Genomic DNA, 26,077 nt, shown 5'->3' on the forward strand with positions numbered 1-26,077 from the left:
AATGGCGCTGTTCATGTGTGATCCTCCTTTGTCTCTTCTGTTTGGAGGAGACGCTGAAAGATTCCTGGTGCAGATAATACAAACTAAAGAGCTCCCAGCACATCTATGTATATCAAGGTTTCAGCTTGACAGCCGTATCTGTTTCCATCTAACTGGAACTAGCCTGACACTGTCCAGAAAGAAGTCCTTCATGTGCCAAGCAGAGATACGGTAACTCTGGAGACCTGAAGCTACAGTAAGTCTAGTGGATGTCACCCTATGTTTCTTCCTGACAGTCGTTTACATTAAAAAGAAGACTTTCTATTAGTACACTAATATTAGTCACAAATATATTTTATATTCTGAGACCATGAAGTAATTTCAATTCATAATGAAACTAATTAACACTATGGAATTATGCTATTTTCGTAATGCAAGACATAGTGGTAAAGAAATGAGCTGGGTTAAAACCAATCACTCGAGCCTGGAAGACAGCAAAATGTCTGTTATTTACTATAAGTATATGTATATAAACCAGTGTTTGACTTTAGAGAAAATGTGTAATAGTTTGCTCTGATTTTAGCCCTTCGGTGTGGTGGTACTTCACATTATATGCTGTACCGTGCTGTTTCCCACCGTGGATCTTCTGGGTCCACATACATCAGGCCTTGATATTTTGCACTTAAATGACAATCCTGTTGATTTCAGTTGACTTCAGCAAAATTTTCAACAAATAAAGATAGCGGCATAAGACTGTACATTAGATTTGCTTTTCTCTCCCATCCAGAGAATCCTGGGGTTTCTGACACCAGAAGTTGCTGGTAACTTCCTGATAAATTAGGAAGGTTTACTGACAAATAACTCTTTGTTTTACCCAAAATGTTGCATATGAAAAATCTCAGATAAAACCAAATTTCCCTGAATTTCAAATTAAGTTTAAGCACTCAGTTTTTCTATTCTATTTTGTGAGCAATAGCCCAGAAGGTTGTTCAGGCTGTACATAGCAGGTGGTCAGAAAAATATCATATGACCCTGTATCTGTCTGCATTTCAAGTGAAACAACTGTGATGTCTGTACAATCATTTTGACCAAAACTTGATGACGAAAAGGAAGAAGTGATTTCTCTTCTAATGTATGTACTTGGGTTTTTTCTTTGGTTTTTTTTTGTTTTTTTAAATCCTTTTGTTAAACAGGAACGCAAATTTTTCTGATTGGGACCTTTTCTGTGCAGTTTTTGTACAGGTTGTGTGTCTGGTTAAATTAATACATGAGTATGTGTGTCCTTCGTACAGCATTCAAACCCTGGTTCAAGTCTGTTGGTTAAAATTAATACAGTAAAATCTTTCTTCCAGTTACAAAGTTATCAGTGTTTACAGGGATTGAAAGACTGTGACTATCATAACGGTCAGCTGTATTTAATCCAGTATATTTTTTTTTTGTAATCTTATGCTTTCTTTTTTTGTCACAGGTTTTTCATTATTCTTATACTGCTTCATATGTGATATATAACATTCACACAAGGTAAGTCACATTGTTTATTCAATATGATGTCATTGTCAGTGGTTCTATACATAAGGTGATGCCAGTGTGTTCAACTAAAAATGTTTACGTTTTTTCAAGGGAAGTTTGGGAGTTAAACCCTCCAGAAGTAGAGGATTCAGTTTTACAGTATGCGGCCTGGGGCATCCAAGGACAGCAACTGGTAAGCACAGTCATTAAAAATGCTATGGTTTAATAATGTATTTACTCCAGACAGACTGAAGTTAAAAAAAAAAAAAAAAAAAAAGTAAAAGCCTTAAAATAAGTTTTGTTAGATATTTCTGCATGATGCTACTATGGTCCTGTTATAGCTTTTAGTGGATCTATGTATATATTTATTTTTATTAGAAACACATAAACATGTTTTTCCAGTCTAATCCCAATAAGGAAATTGTACAATTGTTGAAAGAATCACATCTTTAGCTGTACAATTATTGAAAGACTCACATCTTCATCTACATATGCACTCAAGTAATTTTCAGAATAACCATCTTTATGGCTACTACTATGAGAGAAGGGAAGTTAAAGGTGAAGAGAAGTTTTCAAGTGCAAGATCAATGAAAACTGTGGGCAAAAGCTTAACATCTAAAAGTGGATGTGATGCATTCAATGGAAAGTGGTGTTTTCATTTCAGTATGAAAATTACTGCCAAGGTCAGTTGTGCTACATTGAATTAATAATGATAAAAGCAGAAATGCTATGTTTCATATATTGTTTTCTACCAAAAGTTTTGTCATTTTTTAAGAACATAAATCATCCATGATCATCATGAGCAATCTCAATATGAGAAAAAAAAAAAATTGTGGTTTTAGAACAGCAGTGATTTTAAATGGACCTGTGTTAGTAGTTGAAGGCAAGAGAAAGACTTAGAAAAGCTTCAACTCTTTGAATAAGAAATTAGATAATCCTTGTTATAATGTTCTAATAAGCTCATTAATGCCCACAGGCATGATCCCAAAGCCTCTTTGCACGTCTGACTTGTTCATGCAGAGAGGCTATAAGTTGAATGTCTAGAGAATATACCCCATTGCTTGTATCATTCATCAAGATGGTGGGAACATAAAAAATGTTTCTGGTTAGAATGTATTACATTAAGCAAGTGGAGGCAGGAAGCAAAACCAAATTGGAACGTGCTTGGTATGTTTTAATAATTAACCACTTTATTAATAATGAGAGCATGGTGACAGGATTGATGGTAACAAATACATAGGTTATTTACCAGGCAGCGTTATAGAACACAGCAGCCTATGTAGGTTGTAGCAGAAAGGTGATGCATTTGCAAAACTGAGCAGAACTAAAAAATACTTTAAATTAAATTGCCGTTCATAAGATTTGTCTGTGCTGTACCTCTGATCAGTAGTCTAAAGTACAACCAAAATTACATGCAATGATGACTGAGAAATTAATTTTTTGTTTTCCTGAGATGTATCTTAAGAGCAGGGGCAGACTTACCAATCATAAACTTCAGAAAAATAATAAATCGGAATAATGCTATCTTCATCAGTTTTACCTGGGTTGTCGTTCTGGAAATATGTATGAACACTTTCAGATATGGGCACAGGTGGGCTCCTATTAAGTCTCAGAACTGCAAAAAAAAGAGGCGGTCATTTTAGGTACAACCTTAATCATCCAAATTTGAAAACGTTAGCATAATTTATACTTCAGTGAGGATAACATTACTCATCTTTGTTAGTGTCCCTAGTAAAGTTAATGTCACGCTTTAAAAATATCTGCTCTACTGTGGGCTTTATGGTGCCATATGGTCTGCAGAATTAGGAAGTAACAACTTTGATTAGAACACAAAATCTTCTGTGCACTCTGAATGATACCAAGTCTTGTCATACAGATGTAAACCTGCAATGACAGTATACTGAAGGTCACTTCCATAAGAACTGCCGATAAGAAGGATGTCCTCTTGAAGCTGTTTATGTGGTAAAAGGAAGTTTCTAAAGTGGCAGAGGTGCCTTGCCACATTACCCTCGCACTTCAGCAGCCAGCCAGAAATGTAGAAGGAGCATGAATGAATGAAGACGGTTGTGAATAATGGTTGTTGCTACTGTCCAAAGCAGCAGCTGCCTCTAGCAGAAACAGGACAGTAGAGACCATTCCAACAGAACAGATTAAGCAGAGAAAAGATGCATGACTGAGGACATATTGCCATAATGGTTCTCAGTTATAAAATTTGTCATTAGAACAAACACTTTATCAGTGAGTTTTCAATAAAGATAGTGCAGGAAGCAGTCAGCATTGAAACTGGGTAAAGAGGAAGTTGTAAAAGGAAAGTTTTAAAGCGTGGTAATCCGTCAGCGGTAGCTATCAATAGCACATATCTGGGTTCAAAGATGCAGTCTCACAGATCCATGTTGCCAAATACACTACGATTAGTTTACAAAAGTCCCTTCTGAAACAATACTTACTTGTCTTTTCCATATAGTGAGGGAAATAGTAATAATTCTTAATAAATAAAACAAGCGGTGGCATACATACGCTAAACAAAATGATCATAGTGTATTAACATGAGGAATCTCCAAGAGCCATTCATTACAACTGAAGAACAAGCGGAGAACAAATTAACTGTATATACACAAATTTCATCTAGAGATACCAGAGACCCATGACACATACCCTGTGGTCATCACATAAAGAAAGTATGTGTAGATCTCTAAAATAAAGTGGAATAGCACCCTTCCAGGTGCAGTGCAGAAGAGAATAGCAATACTATAGCCATGAGTGGTCAGCAAAATTAGCATGAGATGTGAAACAAAAGGCATAGGTATGCCTGACCGGGCCAAAAATCCTAACTTTATGCTTTAACTGTTTAGAAGGTCCTGGATTAAATCCAAATGATGTGGGGTAACACATGGACTTGGATCAACTATTTTCAGTAAATCGGCTATAGTGTAAAATAAGATGTTTCCAATACTTAGTTCTGCAGACAACCTAAGTAACAATATAACCTACACAGGAATCTTAATTTGAGTTCTTCAAATGAGGGGGAATAGTTTCAAATAGGTAATATAAGACGATGAAGAAAAAAAAATAGAAATTAAATTTTGAGCAGGAAAATCTGTATGAAGCCGGGAAGCGCTTATTGCATGGAGGAGGGAATATGGCTGCAGTGAAATCAGGTACACAGTAATACTTTACATCCTTGTGAAAATCATGCATCAGTCTAAGTTGTCTACTGTTATGAATAATTTCTAGGGCTGCCTAATGGGATGGCAGGCCACATGTGGCTAGTGACGAACAACAGAGGTTGCAAGTTATTTCAGTTTCTTGCTATTTACCTAGAGCCGAGGATTTTGTAAAGATTGAGAGAAAAGCTCAGAGAAACATCTGCTGTTTGTGTCATGACATTTTGGTGGTGAAATTGAGAATGTTTGCCGTTGGGGAGAACAAACTTTTATCTAATGAATTAATGTATTTTAAGGTCACAGAGCTGTTATTTTTGAGAACTGTTTTCAAGGTCACACTCTTTAAATTGCTATCTTTTAACTGTGTTAGAACTCTGCCAGTTCTAAAATACCATTTCTGTGTGTCTTAGTACATTAGGGAGCTGTTTATTTATTTTCTAAATATTTCTCATATTTGCTCATATTTGATTAAAATTTTGAAAGAGATCAGTTGATTATCTCTTTACCTCCCCCCTATAGAATCCATTACCTCAGCATGAAGTATTTCCAGGGAAAACAAACCAGCACAACTAGATACCTAATTAGTTTCATTGACATTTTTCTGCCTCCAGTTTACTTGATTAGAGATCTCGTTGCATGTGTCCATACCTAGTAGGAAGGCTTTACTGAGGAGGAGAATGCTATGGGGGGTTTTGGAGGGCCTCTGGTGTTGAAATACCCAGGTTTTATGCAATGTTCTCTCTTCTTTGGCCTTATCTTCTCCAATAGTTTGTAGCAAAGCTTTTCATGTTTCTGCGCTGGACCTGGCTTGTATGTGACACAGGAGAGGCAGCCTTTTCTCTCTGGATCTATCTGTGGAGATGTATTGCAATACAAGCCTGTATGTAAAAACCGACCTCTGGTCTCCAGTGCATGCAGAGTTTTCCATGAAAGATACAGTGTTTCTCTGCACTGCTGCTTGTGATACGGGTAGTTCTTCTGATCAGTCTTCGGATGAATTACTTCAAGTAGGTCCCAGTGAAGTGTGGTTAGAAGTTGTTCAGTTTTACATAGCTGCTTCTTAAGAGTTTTACATAAAGTTTCTTCTGCCTGGGTGGTAACATGTTGTTTATTTTGTATGAAATACGTTATTTTTGCTTTGTTTGTGAACATATATTCATGTAAGTCACTTTGCCTTTGTATTTGTAATAGGTATTTTATGTTATTTATTGCATTGAGCTCATTTCTCTTTTGATATATTAAGTGTTTTTGAAGGGAGCTTGAGTTATATATGTGGATGGATCAGCATAAATAATGATCGATTGACTTATGTATGAACGTCTATGCATAAATAAATACATATTTTAACAAAGCAGAAATCAAGAAAATAGTAAAGCTATTCAGAATACTAAAAAAGATCATTTTGTAGAAGCTTGATGGCTTGCCTTGTCAAAATTTGATGCCATCAACAAAACATAGCATTATCAAATCGTAGGACTGAAGATGAGCTTTCACTATGCTTTAACGTAATTTAGGTCATCATTGTGTAGAATTACCTATTATCCTGTATACACAAAGAACAACTTGTTGACTGTAGCTGTGGATTCAGGATGCTCTCATCAATTTTTAGAAAATACTTTAAATATTAGAAAACAAGAAAATTGCCCTCTCGTTCCAAAAAATGGAACGGGGTACTCAGACAATAGGGCTTAGAAGCTGAAGCTTTTACAAAAAGAATGAGAAAAGAAAAAAAAAAATCCAGTAAAAAAAGCACCTCACCTTATATTAAAAATACTGAAAACCAAGTATGCAAACAGAAACCCAGAAAGAAAACAGACCAAAATCTGCTTAAATTGTTATTAATAAATTTACCAGTTCAAGAACTCTCTACCCCTCTGCTTTGTGATCATTCACCTTCATCCTGGTTGTCTTGTTTGGAGGTTCATTTTGCCCCCCCCCCCCCCCCCCCATCAACACCTGTTGCCCCACAAAAATGCACATATCTGTCAGACTGTTGAATCACTGTATTAACATGGCATTTCATTACAATTGCCTTCTCTTCAAAATGTTAACTTTTTTCTATGGCTTTCAAATACTGTTTTAGATAATAGAAGTACTGCAGCAGAAAAGTTCTTTGATGTTACGTTGTTTGCCAAGTACCCAGATAAGCACTAGACTAATTTTAGTAAATGAGAAATTAGCAGGACTATGCTAGACACATACCTTGCTCAACAGATGCTTTAACAGCCATTAGTTGCTGAAAGCTTCATTTACCATTTGCTCTATCAAGGTTCAAAGTACAACTCCTATAAAAATTGGTAACTTATCTTTCTGTAAAATATTTGCCATGTGTTTTATTTTTACATAATTAATGCTGTGGGTACTTGGCACCCCCTCCTGGCAAAACCACTTCCATTTGCAAATGAAGAAGAAAAGATCTCTCAGGGTTCATGAGCCGAGTAGAAGCTTAATTAATGCTAATGAAGTAAGTCCTAAATAAATATATTTAATCTGCTGCTTTTATTTTCAGAGTCTTTTGCTCTTTTGACTTGTATTTTTATATGAGTAACTTAAAATCACATATGGAAATGTCAAGGCTTTATTTCGTCTTTCCTTTTAATCATGATGCTAATGAGGCAAGTGGCAGTAAAACCGAGAGGAAAAGTCTGCTTGAATTTATTCTGAAAACCAGAAATAAACAAGAACATTTTAATGTGACATTAACCTCAGGTATGATTTCTTATTTAAAATGTATGAGGGGTTCCTTACAGAACTTCTGTACTTCAAAGCATATTTGGAAAACCTTTGTCTTGCTGAGGATGTTTCTATGAAGAAAGGGAACCTGTACAGTTGAGCATTGTCCACCTAGTTGAGTCTTAAGGGATTTGACCATAAGTCTAGAAAATGCTGAAGTCATGTCTTTCTGAAGGCAATGAGAAATTAAGGATGCTACTAAAGATTTTTTATTTTCTCCTCCAAATATTTTTATTAAATTTCTAGATTCCAGCTAGGAAACTTACTGTGTCAGAGGCTGAGGATTTGAACCAAAAAGTGAAGATAGTTACAGAAGAAAGGCACACAAAAAGGCTGTTTCAATAGCAACTTTTAACGAACAGCTAAATTTAGATTGTGTATTATTTTGCAAGACTGGGAATTCTGGGGGGTTTTTTGTGTGTGTGTTAGATAAAATGTGCTAAATGGTCAGATGCTGTTATGAAATTATATGAAAGCCACTTACTAGCATACTTGCAAAAGCTTTCTGCTGCTTTATTTTTGATACAAGAACTGCTTTTTATCAGGGTCATGGTGAGCATGGGCAATATAATATCTTTCTTCACGTAAGAATTAGAGCCACCTAGAAGTCTTAAGATAAAACTGTATTCATCCTAAGCTTCTGCTACAGATTGGATTTCCTCTTGGATTTCTCAAACTAGCATTGTGAAATGTAAATGTTTTTTGCCTTTCCATCTAAATAATTCAATTCAAACTATTTTTCAAAGAAAAAAATAAATTATTAGTTTCCCTGAAGGTGTTCTAATGAACTAATTTCCATTTTCAATTATTAATTTCTAGGTGCTCACTCCACTTAAATATAGATGAAGTTGGAAGAGAAGATAAGCATTAAATGCATGTTCTTTAGTTTTAAAAGTGATACTTAATACGACAGCAATTTTCTCCATCTCAGAAAAGGGGAATGGAGAGTGAAGCCAGAAAACAGAGGCAGTTCTGGAAAACAGGGGAAAATACATTTTTACATATCAAGGTTGCATATATTCAGTAAAAGTTTTGTGAGCTCTAGAGAGCAGGAACATTTATAAATGGAAGCAAGGCTAAGCTGAGCATAGAAGAAGTTGCTGCTTCATTTTGCTTAGTGAAATGCAATGAAGGTGTCCTGGTATCAAAGGTAACTTAAAAATATTAACTACTAAGGATTAGATATTGCTAGCCCTTTGTGAGAATAGCTACTTAGCTGTATCTGAAAGATGTGAAGAAATAATGAGAAAATCATATGTTTTATAGGAGCATTAGTCCTCTACTACTGTTTTTCATGTGGAATAATAAAAGGCCCAGCAGCTTTATAGTGAATAAATTGAGAGGGAAGATAACACATGTTTTCTCTCCCCTTTCCCTTATCACTTATCACTGCTCTAGCACGCAGCTAATATTTGAATCAGTATGTAAACCGTGCGCACAGGTAGTGCACTTTTCTATCCAGTCTCATATCAATAACTCTTTTGTAAGCAAATATATTGGAAATTTGACATATCATTGCGCTAGAAAGTGAATTATTTTTTCACATACATGTTTGTGTGTGTATATATGTATATTTACATGCAATCCCACAAAGACACATACAAACAAGCAGAGACACACATGTTTGATAGGAGCAATCATCAGGACTTTTCTTTGCAGCAGCCTGCAGGGAGCAATGAAAATAGAAATACTCCCCTCTCATCTAGACTATCATGTTGTTCAACATGTGCATGTGTAACAAAGCATATCTGAATATTCACACTTCCGTCTGTTAGCTAATATTAACTGCAAGTCCAATGGCTCATAAAATAGGACTGCTGTGCTGCTTATGTGAAAATTGCATAGCTTTGTGTAATGCAGAAACAAGAAAATTATACTTCAGAAGTCTGATATTCTTTAGAAATATCCACCCATAAAAACAAAATACACAGTTAATGAGAAGAGAGGTCAAAATATGATCGAACCTTTTGCTAAGTCAGAGTTGGAAAAGATTAGGTAACAAGTTTTATTATGGACTGTATTTTCACATAACTCCAAAATCCTGCCCAAAACCATTCCAGGCTTACTTATGTCCATGGATCACATAATCACTTAGTCACTTCGTATTTGGTATAAAAAAAAAGATATACCACAGAGTGGGGTGGAAAATTTCCCTGTATTCATCTTTTGGTAAAGTAATGTAATGTAAATGACACTTTTATCTGTGAGATGAGAAAAACAGATATGTTCTGTTCTCTATTACCTCCTTACCACCTAGGGAAAAAGAAGGGGAAAATTCACTATGGTAAGACACCAAAATGTCAGAACAGAAGGGTATGAAGAACTGACATTTCTAATGCCTTTGTCGTTGAGGTTCTAAGCCAGAGGTTGTTTTAGCCAGTGGTAAACACACATTTTATTTACCTTCTGTAAAATTTTTGCAGAAGACTTGCAAAAGACTTCTGAGTCTCTGTGACAAGCTAAAGGGATAAAACCAACTTGGCAGCAAAACCCCCTGAACACTTGCTGGTGGCAAGGGTCCTCTGCCTCTTCTATTGATAGGTTCTAGTTGCTGTATGATAACATTTATTTTCTCATTTGGCATGTAGTGTCCAGCAAAAGTATAGACAGGTTTTTGTCAGTGGAAGTGACAGTGACTCCCCTCTTCAGCAGGGCTGAACCTCCTTTTTCCCCCTATGATATGTATCCTCGAAAGTTAGTTCATTTGTTCCAGTGGTCAAGATAGGACATCCTGGCCCAGTTTAGATCAAAGGGCTCTTTATGTCAGTCAACCAGGATTTTACCCATAGCGTATGGGTAAAGATGGAGTAGATGGTCCTCCCGCCACACTGTGTTAAAGTGACTTAGGCTTTCATGCTGACTCAGCCTGAGCCAGACAGTGAACTGTAGAGGACTGCTTGTGGATGTGTAATTGTGGGGAGTGTATATTCACTGACAGCTTCAAGGTTGGGACAGCCCTGGAGAATAAGGATTAAAAAGTCAGGTATAGCGTTGATTTGTAAGAGAAAACGGAACATTGATTGGCAGGGAGGAAAGAAGGCTGAAGGACCCAACAGTCAGCCAACACTTAAAAATCTTACTTTTGTGGAAACAAACTGGTATTAGAAAGGTCTCTTTTAAGCTGGTGGAAACAGCACTAATGAGGAGGACAGAAACCTGTGCAGATCAAAGTATTTATCACTTTAGTTGGGGGCTAGGGTGTGGTGAAGAAGTAATACACTAATAGTATTCATGTGCTCATGTAAACATGTTACATACAGGAGCAGGGCTTGATCAGTAGTGACTAATAGGTATTGGACATATTAGATAGTATTGCAGAACACTGCATATTTTTACTTCACCGTTTGTGGCAGGTGCCAATGGATTTACAGAAATAGGAGAGAGAAGTTTTGTGTGGAAAGAAATCAAAAAGTTATTCGCAGGTGTTGCTTCACAGGCTCTGAACTATAGCACAGAAACGCTATTATGAGAGTTAATCAGAATTTTTTCATTACTATTTGTCTCATTCCTAATGAGATATTTTAAGACAAACGGGGTTTCTTGCACTGAATGCCCCGCCTGTGTGAAGTGGTAAATGGCTGTCGAGTCTGTACAGGTAGATGTCATCTGCTAAAATGCTGCCCATCGTAAAGACAGCTGGCAACTTGAACAGTGGGCACAGAGGGGAGACCAAGTCACACGTACCATATCACAAGATAGGCTGGGTCAGCAATCATAGAATAATAGAATTGTTTAGGTTGGAAAAGACCTTTAAGATCATCAAGTCCAACTGTTAACTTAACACTGCCAAGTCTACCACTAAACCACGTCCCCAAGCACCACATCTACACGTCTCTTAAATAGCTCCAGGGATGGGGACTCAACCATTTCCCTAGGCAGCCTGTTCCAATGCTTGGCAACTATTTCCGTGAAGAAATTTTTCCTAATACCCAATCTAAAACTCCCCTAGTGCAGCTTGAGGCCATTTCCTCTCATCCTATCACTTGTTACTTGGGAGAAGAGACCAATACCCACCTCACTACAACCTCCTTTCAGGTAGTTGTAGAGAGCGATAAGGTCTCCCCTCAGCCTCCTTTTCTCCAGACTAAACAACCCCAGTTTCCTCAGCTGCTCTGCATAAGGCCTGTGCTCCAGACCCTTCACCAGCTTTGTTGCCCTTCTCTGAACATGCTCCAGCACTTCAATGTCTTTCTTGGAGTGTGAGTCCCAAAACTGAACACAGTATTCGAGGTACGGCCTCACAGTGCCAAGTGGAGGGGGACAATCACTTCCCTGCTCCTGCTGGCCACACTATTCCTGATACAATCCAGGGTGCTGTTGGCCTTCTTGGCCACCTGGGCACACTGCTGGCTCATGTTCAGCTGACTCTCTACCAACACCCCCAGGTCCTTTTCGGCCAGGCAGCTTTCCAGCCACTCTTCCCCAGGCCTGTAGCTCTGCATGGGGTTGTTGTGCCCGAAGTGCAGGACCCAGCACTTGGCCTTGTTGAACCTCATCCAGTTGGCCTCGGCCCATCGGTCCAGCCTGTCCAGATCCCTCTGCAGAGCCTTCCTACCCGCAAGCAGATCAACACTTCCAACCAACTTGGTCCTGTCTGCAAACTTACTGAGGGTGCACTTGATCCCTGCATCCAGATCACTGATAAAGATATTAAACAGAACTGGTCCTAATACTGAGCCCTGGGGAGCACCACTTATGACCAGCCACCAACTGAATTTAACTCCACTCACCACAGCTCTTTGGGCCCGGCCATCCAGCCAGTTTTTTACCCAGCAAAGAGTACACCCGTCCAAGCCGTGAGCATCCAGCTTCTCCAGGAGAATGCTCTGGGAAATGGTGCCAAAAGCTTTACTGCTTTCTAGGTAGCCAACATCCACAGCCTTTCCCTCATCCCCTAAGTGACTCACCTTGTCACAGAAGGAGATCAGGTTAGTCACGCAGGACCTGCCTTTCATAAACCCATGCTGACTGGGCCCGATCACCTGGTTGACCTGTACATGCCACATGACGGCACTCAACATGATCTGCTCCATAACCTTCCCCAGCACCGAGGTCAGACTGACACGCCTGTAGCTCCTGGATCCTCCTTCCATCCCTTCTTATAGATGGGCGTCACATTTGCTAACTTCCAGTCTCCTGGGACCTCCCCGGTTAGCCAGGACTGCTGATAAAGGATGATAAGTGGCTTGGTGAGCATCTCTGCCAGCTCCTCAGCACCCTTGGGTGGATCCCATCTGGCCCCAGAGACTTGTGTGTGGCTAGGTGGTGTAGCAGGTCGCTAACCATTTCCCCTTGGAATATGGGGGCTTTATTCTGCCCCCCATCCCTGTCTTCCAGCTCAGGGGTTGGGTACCCCCAGAACAACTGGTCTTACTATCAAAGGCTGAGCCAAGAAGGCATAGTAGCTGAAAGGATGAAGCTTTGTGTCAAACCCTGCCTGGGTTTCTCATATAGGAGATGCTCAGAGGCATCCCAGTCTGCTTCAATATTTGAATAACATACAAACTCCTCTTTCGTCTACCACCGTAAGAGTAGTAGAAAACTTAAATACAACTTTATAGCACAGCATTTTCTATTCTGTCTTTTTTTTTACTTTGGTCCTTGCTGTTAGAATGCTACTTTCTTACATTTTGTCAAAGAAAACAGAGAATATTCTTCCTCTGGCACCAAGTCCAGGCAGTTGTCTTAGATTTTTTTCCTGTCTCCCAACTTTGCCTTTTTTCTCCTGGAGTAACTAGGTTGAAAACTTTTCATTTTAGGTTCTGTTATGGATTGATCACTCTGGGCATAATTGTAGGCTTGATATCAGTGTGAGATGAGCCTTCGAAATACCAGAGATCATCTAAAAAGATTTTATGGTAAGGGCAGATTATGATTTTATTATAAGTCTGTAGGAACAACCCAGGCATGAAAGAGTGACATTTCTGTCCACGCTTTTCCATGCTGGTTCATTAGTCAGAAGCTATCAGTAAATGCAAGGAACAAGGAGTGTGAGTTCCTGAGCATACACTGTTTATAGATAAGTCTGTTATACACATCACTTACACAGATGAAGAAGAAAGGGCTGAGCAATCCAATCCCTCAAAGACATTTTACAGTGCAGCCAGTGTAGTTCTTCAGGCAGCTCCATGGGGAGGAAGCAGTAGATCCAGACTGTCAGCTCGGAGGCAAAGCAGTCTTACTGTAATCTGCTGTGCAATCACAAAGACTTATAAAATAGCTTTTTGCGTAGGTCGTAGTTCAGGTATTATATGTGATTTTGTTTATATAACTGTCATACCTTAACCCCAGACGGCAACTGAGCACCACGCAGCTGCCCGCTCACTCCCTGCCCTATGGCGTGGGGAAGAGAATCGGAAAAAGTAAAAGTGAAAAAAACCTCATGGGTTGAGATAAGAACAGTTTGAAATAATTGAAATGAAATAATAATAATAATAACAATAATAATAATGATAAAAGAATATACAAAGCAAGTGATGCACGATGCAGTTGCTCACCACCTGCCGACTGATGTCCAGCCAGTCCCTGAGCAGCAGCCTCCCAGCCAGCTTTTCCCCAGTTTCTATACTGAGCATGACGTCACACGGTATGGAATCTCCCTTTGGCCAGTTTGGGGCAGCTGGCCTGGCTGTGCCCCCTCCCAGCTTCTTGTGCACCTGGCAGAGCCTGGGAAGCTGCAAAGTCCTTGACCAGTGTCACCACTACTTAGCAACAACTAAACCATCAGTGTGTTATCAGCATTATTCTCATATTAAATCCAAACCACAACACTGTACCAGCTACTAGGAAGAAAATTAACTCTATCCCAGCTGAAACCAGGACAGTATCCAGCCTTTATTTTATACCATTTATGTCATGCCTAGGTCCCACACTTTCCAATGCATTCCAATTAATCACCACCACTTTTCCTGTCTTTTGATGTATACACACAGATATCATTCCCTTAGTCTATGGACTATCCTAAAAAATGTTTGTTATGTTCATTTAGTCCATGACTTTGGGCTGCATCTGTCATAACAGTCCTTCAGGGCAGGAGAGATGGTATGTGGTGTTGGATTGTTGCATGCTGAAGCCAGTTCTGGTTCCATTATCACTGCGCTTTGCTTGGTTTTCATCAAAGTTCATTCTTCATTAACCTGGGTGATTTTTACTATAATACCATTGATATGGCATATAGACACCATAGAAGTGATGATATACAATGTTATATAGCAGTTAACATCATACAATTTAATTTATTGGCTATATTCACCCAAAATCAAATCCTCATGAGGTACACATTGGACTTCCCCATCCTTTCACATTACCCACCAAGTGCACCCCAGTCCTTGAGCAAAAGCAATCCCACGAATGGGTTTGCCTTTGCCCAAGGCAGGAATAACCCAGACTGTCTTCCCCAGCATATTTTTTAGGTGCACTACAGTATGTAAAAGTTTTGATTGGGCAGGGCCAGTTCGATTGGCAGATCCTCTAGTGTTGACTAACCAGGTGGCTTTTGCTAAATGTGTATCCCAATGTTTGAATGTCCCACCACCCATTGCTCCCAGGGCAGTCTTTAACAGTCCGTTGTATCACTCGATTTTCCCGGAGACTGGTGCATGATAGGGGATATGATACACCCACTCAATGCCATGCTCTTAGGCCCACATGTCTATGAGGTTGTTTTGGAAGTGAGTCCCGTTGTCTGACTCGATTCTTTCTGGGGTGCCATGTCACCACAGGACTTGCTTTTCAAGGCCCAGGATGGTGTTCCGGGTGGTGGCACGGGGCACGGGATATGTTTCCAGCCATCCGGTGGTTGCTTCCACCATGGTGAGCACATGGTGCTTGCCTTGGCGGGTTTGTGGGAGCGTGATGTAATCAATCTGCCAGGCCTCCCCATATTTATATTTCAGCCATTGTCCTCCATACCACAGAGGCTTTAACTGCTTGGCCTGTTTTATTGCAGTGCACGTTTCACATTCATGAATAACCTGTGCAATACTGTCCATGGTCAAGTCCACCACTCAATCACGAGCCTGTCTGTATGTTGCACCTTTTCCTTGATGGTCTGATGCATCATGGGCCCACCGAGCTATAAATAATTCACCCTTAAGTTGCCAGTCCAGATCCACCTGAGCCGCTTCAATCTTAGCAGCCTGCCCCACCTACTGATTGTTTTGATGTTCCTCAGTGGCCCGACTCTTGGGCACGTGAGCATCTACGTGACGTACCTTTACAGCCAGGTTCTCTACCCAGGCAGCAATATCTTACCACAATGCGGCAGCCCAGATGGGTTTGCTTCTGCGCTGCCAGTTGCTCTGCTTCCATTGCTGCAGCCACCCCCACAGGGCATTTGCCACCATCCATGAGTCAGTACAGAGATAAAGGACTGGCCACTTTTCTCGTTCGCAATATCTAAAGCCAGCTGGATGGCTTTCACCTCTGCAAACTGACTCGACTCCCCTTCTCCTTCAGCAGTTTCTGTGACTTGTCGTATAGGACTCCATACAGCAGCCTTCCACCTCCGATGCTTTCCCACGAGACGACAGGACCCATCAGTGAACAGGGCATATTGCTTCCCATTTTCTGGCAATTTATTATACAGTGGGGCCTCTTCAGCACGTGTCACCTCCTCCTCTGGTGATATTCTAAAGTTTTTGCCTTCTGGCCAGTCCATGATCACTTCCAAGATTCCTGGGCGACTGGGGTTTCCTATTCAAGCCCATTGTGTGATTAGTGTGACCCACTTACTCCATGTAGCATCAGTTGCATGATGTGTAGAGGGGACCCTCCCTTTGAACATCCAGCCCAGCACCGGCAGTCGGGGTGCCAGCAGGAGCTTCAGTACCGACCACTTCCAAAGCAGCTCGAACCCCTTCATATGCTGGCAATATCTCTTTCTCAGCTGGAGAATAGCGGGCTTTGGATCCTCTGTATCCCTGACTCCAAAACCCTAGGGGTCGACCTCGAGTCTCCCCTGGCGCTTTCTGCCAGAGGCTCCAGGTAGGGCCATTCTCCCCGGCTGCAGTATAGAGCACATTTTTAATATCCTGCCCTGCCCGGACTGGCCCAAGGGCTACTGCATGAACTATCTCCCGTTTAATTTGTTCAAAGGCTTGTTGCTGCTCAGGGCCCCATTTGAAATCGTTCTTCTTCCGGGTCACTTGGTAGAGAGGGCTTACGATCTGACTGTGATTTGGAATATGCATTCTCCAAAAACCCACAGTGCCTAAGAAAGCTGTTTCCTTTTTGCTAGTTGGTGGGGACATAGCTGTTATTTTGTTGATCACATCCATTGGGATCTGACGACGTCCATCTTGCCATTTTATTCCTAAAAATTGGATCTCCTGTGCAGGTCCCTTGGCCTTACTTTGTTTTATGGCAAAATGAGCTTTCAGAAGGCTTTGGACTATTTTCTTCCCTTTCTCAAAAACTTCTTCTGCTGTGTTGCCCCATACAGCGATGTTGTCAATGTACTGCAGGTGTTCTCGATCTTCACCCTGTTCCAGTGCTGTCTGGATCAGTCCATGGCAAATGGTGGGGCTGTGCTTCCACCCCTGGGGCAGTCGGTTCCAGGTGTACTGAACACCCCTCCAGGTAAAAGCAAACTGGGGCCTGCACTCTGCTGCCAAAGGGACTGAGAAAAATGCATTAATGATATCAATTGTGGCATAACACTTGGTTGCCTTTGACTCCAGTTTGTATTGAAGTTCTAGCATGTCTGGCACAGCAATGCTCAGCGGCAGCATGATTTCATTCAGGCCACAATAGTCCACTGTTAGTCTCCATGCTCCATTAGACTTTCGCACTGGCCATATGGGACTGTTAAAGGGTGAGCAAGGCTTGCTGATCACTCCCTGGCTCTCCAGTCGATGGATCAGGTTATGGATGGGAATCAGGGAGTCTCGGTTGGTGCGATATTGCCGCCGGTGCACCGTTGTGGTAGCAATCGGCACCTGTTGTTCTTCGACCCTCCACAAGCCCACAACAGAAGGGTCCTCCGAGAGACCGGGGAAGGTGGACAGCTGTTTAATTTCCTCCGTCTCCAAGGCAACTATCCTAAAAGCCCAGCGGTACCCTTTGGGGTCCTTGAAATACCTTCTCCTGAAATAGTCTATGCCAAGGATGCACAGAGCATCTGGGCCAGTCACAATGGGGTGCTTCTGCCACTCATTCCCAGTTAGGCTTACTTCGGCCTCCAGTACAGTTAGCTGTTGGGATCCCCCTGTCACTCCAGAAATACAGATGGGTTCTGCCCCTCTATAGTTTGATGGCATTAGGGTACACTGTGCACCGGTGTCCACTAGAGCCTTATACTCCTGTGGGTCTGATGTGCCAGGCCATCGAATCCACACAGTCCAGTAAGCCTGACTGTCCCTTTCCTCCACCTGGCTGGAGGCAGGACCCCTCCAGTCCTGGTTATAGTATTCGTTAGTCGCTTCTTGTAAATACGAGTCAGAAGTCTCTTCATTAAGATCAGAATAAGATCAGCCTTTCTGCTCTGTCTGGGGAACTGGCCACTGGAAACTGGAGCTGCAATTTTCCTGGAAGAACCCCCACTTGTGATTGTTTTTCCTTGAAACTCATGTACCTGTGCCTCTAGGGTCGAGGTAGATTTTCCATCCTACTTCCTCGTGTCCTCTCCATGGTCACGCAGGTAAAACCACAGGGTGGCCTGTGGTGTGTACCCACTATATCCTCTCTCTTGAGCAGAGGAACGCTTACTCCTAATAGCTGAGATACTGGTCCATACAGGGGGGAGTAGGACATACCCTCTTCGAGTTGCTGGACCTCCTGGGACAGTTTCTTCACAGCTGAGATGAGGGAAGAGGAGAGATTTTCTTCGTATTGCCAGAGTTGGCCAGCCAAGTCATCTACTGTTGGTTCCTCTCCATCTTCCCAGGTCAGTATTGCCAATGAGTTGGTATACAACGATGGTACGCTCTGTAAATCCAAAACACACACTACCAGCTACTAGGAAGAAAATTAACTCTATCTATCTCAGCCGAAAGCAGGACAATAACATATAGCACAATGTTTGCACTCATGAGTAAGTTATCATGGGATTAGGCAGGGTGTGAATTTAGTGAACATCATGATCCAATATCATTGGAAAGGCAACATAATTAATGTGCATCTAAACAAAAGAGGGCCATGCTTCCTCACTTTCATTGGAAATCAAGGATATAAACATCAGAGTTATCACAGAGTTGCTGATACTCTGTGAGTTCATGCCCTTGTTTATTCCATGACATTAGTAACTAATCTTGTAGCTGCATTATGAGTGCATCCTCGCTATTGTTTACAGTAGATTTATAAACTATCTAAATAGCAATTAAATATAATAGCCTTGTAGATTGTTTGCAGTTGTTCAGAAATGATTGTGCTAACACATTACTGTGGTGCAGTGGCATTAATCTAGACAGCAGAAAAGTGATGCTTCAGTGTTCTGTTGTTCATGCTATGTCTGGCAGCTTGATGACTGCAAAAATAAAATTAACATACTGTAGCTGACAAAAAATAAAAAAGGCAGTATATGACATGGGGATGTATGTGTTTTGAGGTCTCCATGTTTCATATTGATCAACAGCTCCTTCCTGTCTGCCTTAATTACAACATAATCAAAAGGTTTGAAAGCTTCCCCTGAGAAAATTCCTGCCTAGGTCAATCACAATATTTAGAAAATTGGTACCTTTAAGAGTGAATATTGTTATTATTGCTTATAATTATAATAATTTTGTTATTTTCTATTATTTGTTTTCTGCCTCATTTGCAATGTGTCTGATGATTTTGAAACATAGATCATATAAGGGTAGATTTTCGTCTACTGCCATGCTTTGCTTAGGTAGCTGATGGTACCTGCTGTGCCCAGTATCTGGATAATCTCTTGGTCCACGGTGCACATGAAACTATGGGGTAAGAGCTGGAGAGATTCAGAACTGAACACCTCTGAAAATTCTATACAAGTGTAGATTAACCTGCAAAAGAAAAAAATCTGCAGAGCGGCGATCAGAGCCATTCTGCACTACCGGAGACTTGCAAAGCAGCTATATTGCAAACTGTATTGGACATTTTGGCCTGCAATCCCGGTCCATGGGAGCTCACAGTCTAAATAGACTACCAATATAATGTAGGGGAAAGAGATCTAACATAAAGCTGGTTTGCAATACAATTCCATAAAACTTTCCTTGAAATTGTCATCCTGTAACATACGTGATCTGGATAGAAAATGTGTAAGATGTGAAAAAAAAAGAGTGTTGGGAAAAGTCTGCATAATTCTAACTGACAAAGTCACTAAGGAATGCTCTAACCATCCAAAATTCATGCTTATAAAAGCTTTACAAGACACTTTCCTGTGTTTTATATTATCCAAAAGACAGTAATTCTCTTTGGTTCTGGAGATCGCTGCAGAACCTGCAAGAGAGACATCAGCAGAATAATCAGTTGCACCAGTGAAATGCATTATAAATGGTTTGGGTAGTAGTTTGCCACCTTGCATTTTACTTGCTTCTCAGTGTGTGAGTGTCCCAGTTCATTACCATGGATCTTCTTCCACAGCTTATTACCGTGGGCAAGAATGGCAGATACTGACCCTTTATCTTGCTACTTTTCCAACGTGTGCAAAGTATCCCCTAGAAATCTGGTTTGCCCATGTGCTTTTGTATGCAACAGATCTCGCTTTCACATGTATGGAACAGTAAATTGACACCTAACTTGGAAACAACCAGAGCATTGCCACAGGAAGGTTGGTGGTGTACCCATCATCCTTACCACGCATGCAGCCCATGAGCAGTTTGAGTGACCCCTGTGCCAGCACTTTATTCAGTAGAGTTATGTTGAAGATGGGTGTTGAGTCTCACGCTGTAGGTAGCAACAAGCCAAATGGCATCACAAGACCAGTTCATCACAGAACACAGGAAAAGCCACATCTTTCTTGCAACCCAGTGGAGACCTGAAGGATTTCTGTGGCTCACTGCATGCGCCCTGTGGCTCTTGGCTGTAGAGGAGCTTTGATATGGATGAGGAGGTTTGGATTGCCATCATGGAGCTTCTAACTGGGTATAATAAACAACTGTTCCTATATCACACTGTATGTCCAGTTCTTCTGGATGATGTTAGAAAGTGTTTTCTTCCCAAAACAAGCATTTTTTTCCTGTGAGAGGAGAAAAGAAAATAGCAGTTACACTGTTGTTGCATTGACACACAAAACACATAATCTTAAGTACACCTTGTTCTTCAGTGGGAAGCTGCTTCAACTAAATGAGATTTTGGAAAGGGAAAAGGGCAGAAATCTTCTGTAGCAGTGGGTATAATAATGGTCCGTCAATCCCAATTTAAGTCTTTAAGTCCCAGGGGTATAGTAAGTGACATAGATGACAAGAAAACATTTGTTCAGTTTGGAGTTGAAGAAGAGAAGAGACATTACACTGTGACTATGAATAATGTAATCAGTGGCTCTATTAGAAAAAACTGTGTCTATCAGGGCTTTGGAGGATGTTGAACAGTGGTAGGGAAGATGCCAAGCCAGGTCTTTATTTGCAATGGTAATTCATAGACAGGTACTGTGGCTGTTTTGTAGTATTTTTTAAATTGGTGAAAACTAATTGTAAGTTTCTGAAATGGAGCTATTTGTATAATTTTTCAGATCTGTGAACCATAAAGTGGTAACAAATGTGTTAAGTACTTAAATGAAAATCGGACTTGTTATCTTGACAGCAAGTGTTGAAAAACTGCAACGAAATGGCTTCCATGTGATTGCAAGGGATTGATTTTAATTTATTCCTGTAATCGAAGTTAGTTCAAATATTATTTACAAATCAAAAGAAGTGCATGGACATCTGCATTTTCCATAATGATGGCCAAAACAGAAGCAGGAATTGAAATCACCTTTTTTTTCCTACAAATCACTTAAAAATCATTTTTAAATTAATTATTTTTTTTTAAGATACCACTTGTTTATTTCTTTATTTAAGATTGCTTGTTTGCACTGAAATTTGCATATAGAGCACCATGTTGTTCAGGAAACAAAGAACACTGACTTTTTGGATATATAATATGTATGTGTGTATATATATGGCCATGCAGTATAAACACCACCAAGCAAGTTTTGATCAATTTATTTAGCTTCAAGCTATTTTTTCCTCATAACATGTATGTGTGAGGGTTCTCTGTGCCAGTGTCTTTGGCTCTGGATTTTAACTGTTGGTTAAACTGGCCATATGAAAGCTGTTTAAACTGTGCTTACAAATTGCACTCCTTTAGCTGTAGTCTAGATAGCATAACAAGTTATTCTCATTCCCCCATTGCTGTGTGTTTTGTTCCACCGCATGCTTCAACATGAACTCAGGACTAGGAGAAATACAGCTGCTACGTGTGTCATGGGATCTTCTTTCCCTTCCCAGTATGAGGTTAAGCTGGAAAATAGTCAGTGCTCTGCCAACTTAGTATTGTACCTGGAACTGGAGAAGTCATGGTTTGATCTCTGAAGAGCAATGCAGAAAATTTGCTGAGAGACTAAGACAGTATTTTTTATTTGACTTATTTCTGTCTAGTGAATAGATGATGTTATTTGTATTAACAGTTGTGAGGAAGAAAACATATTTCATCTGGAAATTTCAGTGACTGATCCAACTAAGGGCAGTTGGATTTGGCCCTGGTTAATATGTGGTAAGAGAGGAGACAGAACAAATGGTAAGAGACGAGCCCAGATGGAAAAACATCTTGAAGCTTTTGAAGAATTAATTAACCAACTAATTAGCTGGCAGTCTCACAAGAAGAAGTGATGGAATTTTGCCTTATGCTTAGGAAAGGAAGAAGTCTGATACATCCTATGCTGAGATGCAGCTATCAGCCATGATGATGGTGGAGTCAGCTGGTTAGCCAGACTATCTGTGTGGGTGCACACGACCACACTTGTTTCTGCGTCAATAAAAATACTTACCCCTCTGCACAGAGCAAAAAGTGCAGTTGAGTGGTCTGTTACGCAGAACATTGGGCTCTGAAGGCACCTGTGCTAGTCCCAAGAGTGGTGAACTGTGTGTCCTTGACAAGGTCACACAGGAGTGTAGCCACAGATGGGCTGCCTGGAGATGCTTTAGGTCAAGGTCTTTAGCACTGTCATTAGCAACTGCCAGCATTCTGCAGGCAGCAGCATTTCCTGAGCACCTGAAGGTCTCCTTCTGGGCATAATCAGAAATTCCTTAGTCTTGTCATAGCTCATATTCCCTATGTGAAAGGTAAGGAAGACTGTCATGTTCTCTGGGGTATTAAGTGGGAGTGCTGAAGTTGTTCCAAGTTGGAATAGTTATTTATATATTTGTTGGTCAGAGTCTGTGGAAGAATCTGATGATTTCCTTGGTTCACAGGTAGGACACTCACCTGTACGGGAAGAGACCAGTGTTTGTTGTACGGATATTTTTCTTAACCAAGGGTGTATTGATGCAGATGCCTTCTTTGTTTCCTTTCCAGCTGTATCTGCTCAGTAGCTTTAGAGTTTGGTTAGCACCTTCCTTGAACTAGGTGTTTGTCCTGATGAATCCATGTAATGACAAACTATGCCATTAGTCACACTCCACTGTTTCTTTCCTTCATGACAAGGTGCTGGATTCCGGGTATTATCTTTTTATTTTGAAAAGTTAATTTCAGGAGCGGTTAAAACTTATGTAAGGGTAAATCATGGCTGCAAAGCCAACTGACGCTTGCAGTTTGCATTACATATTTCTGTTATTATTGATGGCAAAATGTATTTGTGCTGGTGGTATCAATCAGGAAGTCAAACAAATCTGCCATGCTCAGACTCTGGAGGATTAGTTAGAAAGATTCACTCCTTAAGTTAGGAAAATAAGTCCCTGATATATTAAGCGTTATGGGATAGGTGTCCAAGTTTTCCCTATGATAAATATCAAGAGAATTTTAAAGCCTGGGCTAACTAATTTTCTTCTGTTTTATTTGTTAGTTGTTAGTGACTTCTGCTATCATTTCACATCAGGTAATGTGGAAATATTAGACTGGGGATCTGCAAACTTGTGCCTTATAGGACAGCTGTACCTTCTCATGGCTTTTAGACTGTGGCCACACTACGCTAAGAAGTGTGACAGGCCAGCAAGTACCCAGTTGTGGTAGAGTGGGGAGACATACCTTCAGCTTAGGCCAAGCATGACATGGGTGAGTACTTGCTTCTAGACCCAAGATGGCGGTCTCTCGTATTGGGGACCAGCAGTGGCAATACATTATACCTTTATGGTTAGTGTTTGTATAATCTATTTGAAGAACTTGTTGCATGGTAAGCTACCTTATCATATTCATATAAAAATGTTTATTCGTGCATAAGTTAGAGAAAGGACTAATGCTAGATTGCTAAGTCTACCTCCTTAACGTTGGTTTGAGAGAAATTTGCCTCTCAGTTTGGTCGCTTTTCTCTGCAAGTGAGACTGATGACTGGTTCCAGGGAAGGAGGTAGGTTTTGTCAGCAATAGCTGCAGCTCTGTTTCTCTTCCACCTGAAGAAAACTGGGCTTTTGGATATAAGTACAAGTCTGAACTTTGGCGTCTGGATGAATTTCTAGGACACATGCGAATATCTGATAGTGGCTCTGTCTCAGCTGCCAGGGCTAACCGGCTCCTGGCAGCCTCTGGTAGAGAAGCTGCCCCCGCTTTGGTAGCGAGCTCAAAGCCCTGCTTCGCACACGCTCACTGCTTCTGTGCAGGGTAAGCGATCTCATGGTGACCTCCACGCAGCTCCAGGCAAGCTGCTGCTGCTGCCCAGCTGGCGCATAAAAAGCTTGAACTGTTGCCGGTACGCTACCCTGCAATCAGAGGAGTGATTGAGTGTGGATATGCCCATGCAGAAGGCTTCAGTGGAGCACCTAAAGGGAAAAAGTGGAGTATTTTTCTATAATTTAGTGGCTTTTCTCTGCCTGTGATGTTTGAAATTATTAAAGGCACGCAGGGGGCCTCTCCAGCTATTGGCGCGGGGTTTGCCGTTCAGCTGTGGGATTCGATGTCTCTATGTTTTCACAGCTGTCTGCCGTCTGGTACTAACTGCTTGGACTGGGTGCTCTGCTTAAGACCTCAGCCTGAAATAAAATCATGTAATTATGAAACATGTTGCGAATGATAAATAAGTGTTTTGGAAGAAATTAATTTAGAAGAAGGTTTTTGAAAAAATAGTTTAGAGGCTGACAGATGTGGAAGAAGGGGAAGGATTAGTGCAACATTAGAGCAAGCAGAACCTCAAATTCTTCGCAGTCAGTTGAAATAAATGTGATCATTATCAAGAATTAATCTCTCACTAATCCAAAACATTCTTGCAGATGTTTTTCATTAATTTGAAAATACTTAATAAAATAATTAAAGAAATGCTTTGGTTTTTTTTTCATTTGGTTTCAGGTTTGATGTGATTAGCTGTGCAAAATCTCTAAGAAAACAAAAAGTCAAATATTTTTGAAGGCCACAGATTTTTATATTTATCCCCATTTACAACATTATTAGCTAAGGGTCTTAGCTAAAAAATAATTTTAAATGCGTTAAAAATACTTGGGAAATAGGTGGTTAAGAGGTTAAAAAAATAATAATTTTCATATAAGATAGGATAGCCTTGTTCCACTTTGTGCCTTTTTCAATTTATTTTCTTATCGTCATGCCTGAAAGCTGTGAAAGCATTTTGGGCACAAAGCCACTGATGTATTCATGAGAATACCTGTCTGATACGCAGTTAGGAACTCCTCTTTTAGCAGTTTTGGAAGATTCAGTAGTTACAGCGAACATTTTAGTACTTATGATGTAGTAAGTAGACCCAAGTGTATACTAAGAAAAGCCCTTTTACTTTTCCTTCCGCCCAGATACCTGACTGGAGACAGACTAGCAAGGGAAATTTTTGGTTTATGTGACATTGCCCAAAACACAATGTACAAACTGATGAAATCCCCACCCTGGAAACCTTTGGGCACATGTTTAATTTTACTCGCTGGAGTCAGGATTTTAGGCGCATGTATTTGCAAGATTCTGCTCTAAGAATAATTTTTTGTTTTGATCAATAATTCTTATCCCAGTGTCGTGACTTGCTGTCTGCCTTACAGTACTTGAGAGTTTAAGTCTCTGTTGTGGGAAAAGTAGTAGTCCAAGTTGTCTCCCAGCCACTTGCTCTTTCTTTCACTGAATTTTAAAAACCAAACTTTGGCTCATAAATTCAGCTTCTATGTGTTGCTGTACTGCAACTAATCAGCAGCAGCTGCCACCTAAAAAATAAAAATTTCCATCTAGTCTTTGTGGTTTTGAAATAAAAGCTTGGAAATATAGTTTAATGCATCATAAAGTAGAACTGTAAGGAGTTTTCTACAGATACTGTTTTCACCAAAAAGCATTGGTGGCAATGTTTAAATTGAGCAGGAAAGCTAAAAATGTATGAACCAAAGAAAAGGAACTTAGGTGATTGGCAGGGAGTGGAGAGTTTGACTGTGATATTTAAGGACTTCCTCTGCTTCTGGTGCCTAATGTAGGATTTGCATGTTTCAGCTGAGGAACGTTTCCATTTCTGCTCTTAGTTGGTGTACTCATGACAATCTACATAAAATAAATCCAATGTCCATTTTCCTCCGGAAGTCACTTCACGGTTGACACCACCTCAGACAGCAGGAGGAGCATGGAGTGGTGTCGTGGCCACAGCAGGCAAACAGGAGCCAAGGACTAACCGGGGAGAAAAAGCCCACTTCA

At 40.6% G+C, this 26,077-nt stretch overlaps 1 protein-coding gene across 1 annotated transcript in view; it reads left to right on the forward strand.

Moving 5' to 3' along the window:
• DPP10 (dipeptidyl peptidase like 10) overlaps positions 1-26,077 on the forward strand; it is a 250,190-nt gene that overhangs the window by 166,392 nt on the left and 57,721 nt on the right. The window contains exons 6-7 of the mRNA XM_075710366.1: positions 1,448-1,500; positions 1,600-1,681. Of these exons, the coding sequence (XP_075566481.1) occupies positions 1,448-1,500; positions 1,600-1,681 (135 nt within the window). The remainder of the gene's footprint in view (positions 1-1,447; positions 1,501-1,599; positions 1,682-26,077) is intronic.

The sequence above is a fragment of the Pelecanus crispus genome, chromosome 5, assembly GCF_030463565.1.
Source record: "Pelecanus crispus isolate bPelCri1 chromosome 5, bPelCri1.pri, whole genome shotgun sequence".
NCBI lineage: Eukaryota > Metazoa > Chordata > Aves > Pelecaniformes > Pelecanidae > Pelecanus > Pelecanus crispus.